A 3,896-nucleotide genomic window follows, 5' to 3' on the forward strand; every position below is an offset into this window, starting at 1 on the left:
GATGAAGCCGAATCCAGACATTCATCATTTCATAGGATGAATATTTAACGTGTGCTTATATATAAGGAGATTACTCTGTAACCATGCTATATTTACAATGACCTACATACACATAACTATTGTATCGTAGAACTAGTGGTATCAGTAGTGCAGTCCTTTACATTTTTTGATAGACACACATGATAGGAATCCCTAACACATCTTAATGATGCACTTTCCTTGATAATTTAAGAACAAATTTCCGTTGAGTAATCAGTGACGATACTCAAGATACCCACGCTTTTGCAAAAATCTATTGTCAAGGGTTTTCCGACTCGGTGACTCAGATATATACACAGCCAATGAACCTACATACCATTGTCTTTGTAACTAGTATGGTGACCCACCTTCAGTCGTTGGCAATCCATAGCCTGTGACTTACACGTATCTTCTTCAATAAAAATGTTTTCGTTTTACAAGCTAGTTTTATGTTCATATTTGTGACACAATAGTATATTTGTGTCCTTCTTGGAGAGGTTTTCCTCTTGAGAATATTTTCATCTCCAGACTGTTTTCATCTTTATTGGATAAATTATTTTCGTCAATGTGACTGAGATATTGGTGATGTGACGTTCACTATTATCTCATTCACCTTTGTCTTTGATATGTGAACAATAAAGAGCACACATGTATATTTGGTGTGTTTCAGCACCCTTGCTTTTCGCTGTTTTGGACAATGTTTCATTTCACTCACTCGCAACAAATACTGAATGAATTGTTTTACTGTTTTACAAGTTCTAACATATTGTTTCAAGATCCAATTAAGCACGCAAAAGGTTTCATCTAACCTAGAGTATAAGTGACCATACCACATTAAAGTTTATGTGTGACTATCAAACTTTAGGGTGTACACACACCCACACACACGCACACACACACAGAGACACGTACGTTAGAATACAAATTCTGCTGTGATGCCAAGCGTTGTCATAATGTAATACACGTAATAGCTCAGGGCATCATAACTTTTGTTGTCTAATCAGGATTTCTATCTGTTGTGTATTTATCATACCAATGCTCGAGGGTTTCATTAAGTCTGCAAATCTTCAAGATTTGCATTACTATAGCATTTACTCCTATATCAATCCTGATAAAAGCGCTATAAAACAAATTCAATCACGCCACAGTGCCTTAAAGAATATGGTAACGTTATTCGAATCTGGAGTGATCTTTTCGAATGATTAGATTGTTCTTTTGAAATCTGATAAAATATCTATCAAATAAATATCAGAATAACCACTCTTGGGTAATGATGTACATTCCTGGAGTTTGCCTTGTTGTGTACCACTATAGACAGACAGATCGTCGCAAACAGGAAGACGGTCGGGTGAAATAACGATATAACTGACATTATGTATCAGTGCAACATTCATTTGAATTTATGCACAAGTTTGCCAACATACTGGCCACCATCGTGCAGAGTGACTCAGTTACTATCGCAGAAACACTTTACCTGTCCTCTTCTGCAGAGAGCATGACAGTGACAGCAAAGATTCAGCCCTTAGCACAAATGATGTGACGAGGATACATGAGACCAGATACTTATCAATAGTCAGGACGTCCTGCCCTGCTAGACAGACCTGGCATAAGACGAAATAGTTACAATGTCGCAAGTGTCCAGGCACAACGTCTCGCCGTCAGACAGCCGATCGCTGAGAAGCAAGTGAAACGTTGACCGTAGCATGAATGGAAACGCTCATTCATGGATCGTGCGTGTGATTGACTTTTGTCAAGTGACTCTTCCAGATCAAGTGTTCTTCAAGATCAAGTGTTCTTCAAGATCAAGTGACTCTTCAAGATCAAGTGACTCTTCAAGATCAAGTGGTTCTTCAAGATCAAGTGACTCTTCCAGATCAAGTGGTTCTTCAAGATCAAGTGACTCTTCAAGATCAACTGACTCTTCCAGATCAAGTGGTTCTTCAAGATCAAGTGACTCTTCAAGATCAACTGGCTCTTCAAGATCAAGTGGTTCTTCAAGATCAAGTGACTCTTCAAGATGAAGTGACTCTTCAAGATCAACTGGCTCTTCAAGATCGTGACTCTTCAAGATCAAGTGACTCTTCAAGATCAACTACCTCTTCAAGATCAAGTTACTCCTCAAGATCAAGTGACTCTTCAAGATCAACTGGTTCTTCAAGATCGTGACTCTTCAAGATCAAGTGGTTCTTCAAGATCAAGTGGTTCTTCAAGATGAAGTGACTCTTCAAAATGAAGTGGTTCTTCAAGATCAAGTGGTTCTTCAAGATCAAGTGACTCTTCAAGATCAAGTGACTCTTCAAGATCAAGTGACTCTTCAAGATCAAGTGACTCTTCAAGATGAAGTGGCTCTTCCAGATCAAGTGACTCTTCAAGATCAAGTGACTCTTCCAGATCAACTGGCTCTTCCAGATCAAGTGGTTCTTCAAGATCAAGTGGCTCTTCAAGATCAAGTGGCTCTTCCAGATCAAGTGACTCTTCAAGATCAACTCGCTCTTCAAGATCGTGACTCTTCAAGATCAAGTGACTCTTCAAGATCAAGTGACTCTTCAAGATCAACTGGCTCTTCAAGATCGTGACTCTTCAAGATCAAGTGACTCTTCAAGATCAACTACCTCTTCAAGATCAAGTGGCTCTTCAAGATCAAGTTACTCCTCAAGATCAAGTGACTCTTCAAGATCAACTGGTTCTTCAAGATCGTGACTCTTCAAGATCAAGTGGTTCTTCAAGATCAAGTGGTTCTTCAAGATCAAGTGACTCTTCAAGATGAAGTGGTTCTTCAAGATCAAGTGGTTCTTCAAGATCAAGTGACTCTTCCAGATCAAGTGACTCTTCCAGATCAAGTGACTCTTCCAGATCAAGTGACTCTTCCAGATGAAGTGGTTCTTCCAGATCAAGTGACTCTTCCAGATGAAGTGACTCTTCAAGATCAAGTGACTCTTCAAGATGAAGTGGCTCTTCAAGATCAAGTGACTCTTCAAGATCAAGTGACTCTTCAAGATCAAGTGGCTCTTCCAGATCAAGTGACTCTTCAAGATCAACTGGCTCTTCCAGATCAAGTGGTTCTTCAAGATCAAGTGGCTCTTCAAGATCAAGTGGCTCTTCAAGATCAAGTGACTCTTCAAGATGAAGTGACTCTTCAAGATGAAGTGGCTCTTCAAGATGAAGTGGCTCTTCCAGATCAAGTGACTCTTCAAGATCAACTGGCTCTTCCAGATCAAGTGGTTCTTCAAGATCAAGTGGCTCTTCAAGATCAAGTGGCTCTTCAAGATCAAGTGACTCTTCAAGATCAACTGGCTCTTCAAGATCGTGACTCTTCAAGATCAAATGGTTCTTCAAGATCAAGTGACTCTTCCAGGTCAAGTGGTTCTTCAAGATCGAGTGACTCTTCAAGATCAAGTGGTTCTTCAAGATCAAGTGGCTCTTCAAGATCAAGTGACTCTTCAAGATCAACTGACTCTTCAAGATCAAGTGGCTCTTCAAGATCAACTGACTCTTCAAGATCAAGTGGCTCTTCAAGATCAAGTGGCTCTTCAAGATACAATTACCCACTTGTTGCATTTTTTAAAATATCCGATTCATATAATCCGAATGAACGCTTCCATCACACCCACATAATATGCAGAGTGACTTAGTAAGTGAATGAACAGCTTTGAACATTATACCACTTAACCAGCTAAACGCGCAAGAAACATCCGTCGTGAGATGATGTTTGATTTTTTTGTGATTCCTACAAACAGTGGAATCGTGTCTCGGATCAGATTCAGATCCACAGTAAATACGGAGGTGGAATGAGAGTGATGAGTGGATAAAGGAACTGGGTTTTCATATAATATAAATCTGATGAATTTCCAAAATCCATGAAGACTGCGAACATTGGC

The 3,896-nt window shown here is 39.6% G+C and overlaps 1 protein-coding gene across 1 annotated transcript; it reads right to left on the reverse strand.

Moving 5' to 3' along the window:
• Positions 1-1,786: 1,786 nt before the first annotated feature.
• On the reverse strand, positions 1,787-3,576 carry LOC137256465 (probable serine/threonine-protein kinase kinX). Its single transcript, XM_067794306.1, has 3 exons — positions 2,720-3,576; positions 2,186-2,596; positions 1,787-2,078 (listed from the first exon to the last, which is right to left on the reverse strand). The coding sequence occupies exons 1-3, from the start codon at positions 3,574-3,576 to the stop codon at positions 1,787-1,789; spliced, it is 1,560 nt and encodes a 519-aa protein (XP_067650407.1).
• Positions 3,577-3,896: the final 320 nt, after the last annotated feature.

The sequence above is a fragment of the Haliotis asinina genome, chromosome 11, assembly GCF_037392515.1.
Source record: "Haliotis asinina isolate JCU_RB_2024 chromosome 11, JCU_Hal_asi_v2, whole genome shotgun sequence".
NCBI lineage: Eukaryota > Metazoa > Mollusca > Gastropoda > Lepetellida > Haliotidae > Haliotis > Haliotis asinina.

Bases quoted from the DNA above. Each gene is read 5' to 3' on its own strand.
- LOC137256465 (XM_067794306.1), bottom strand. From the start codon at position 3,576: ATGCAACAAGTGGGTAATTGTATCTTGAAGAGCCACTTGATCTTGAAG. The intron at 2,597-2,719 runs GTCACGATCTTG...TTGATCTTGAAG, and splicing joins GAACCACTTGATCTTGAAGA to AGTCACGATCTTGAAGAGCC. The intron at 2,079-2,185 runs GTCACGATCTTG...GATCTTGAAGAG, and splicing joins GAACCACTTGATCTTGAAGA to TCACGATCTTGAAGAGCCAG.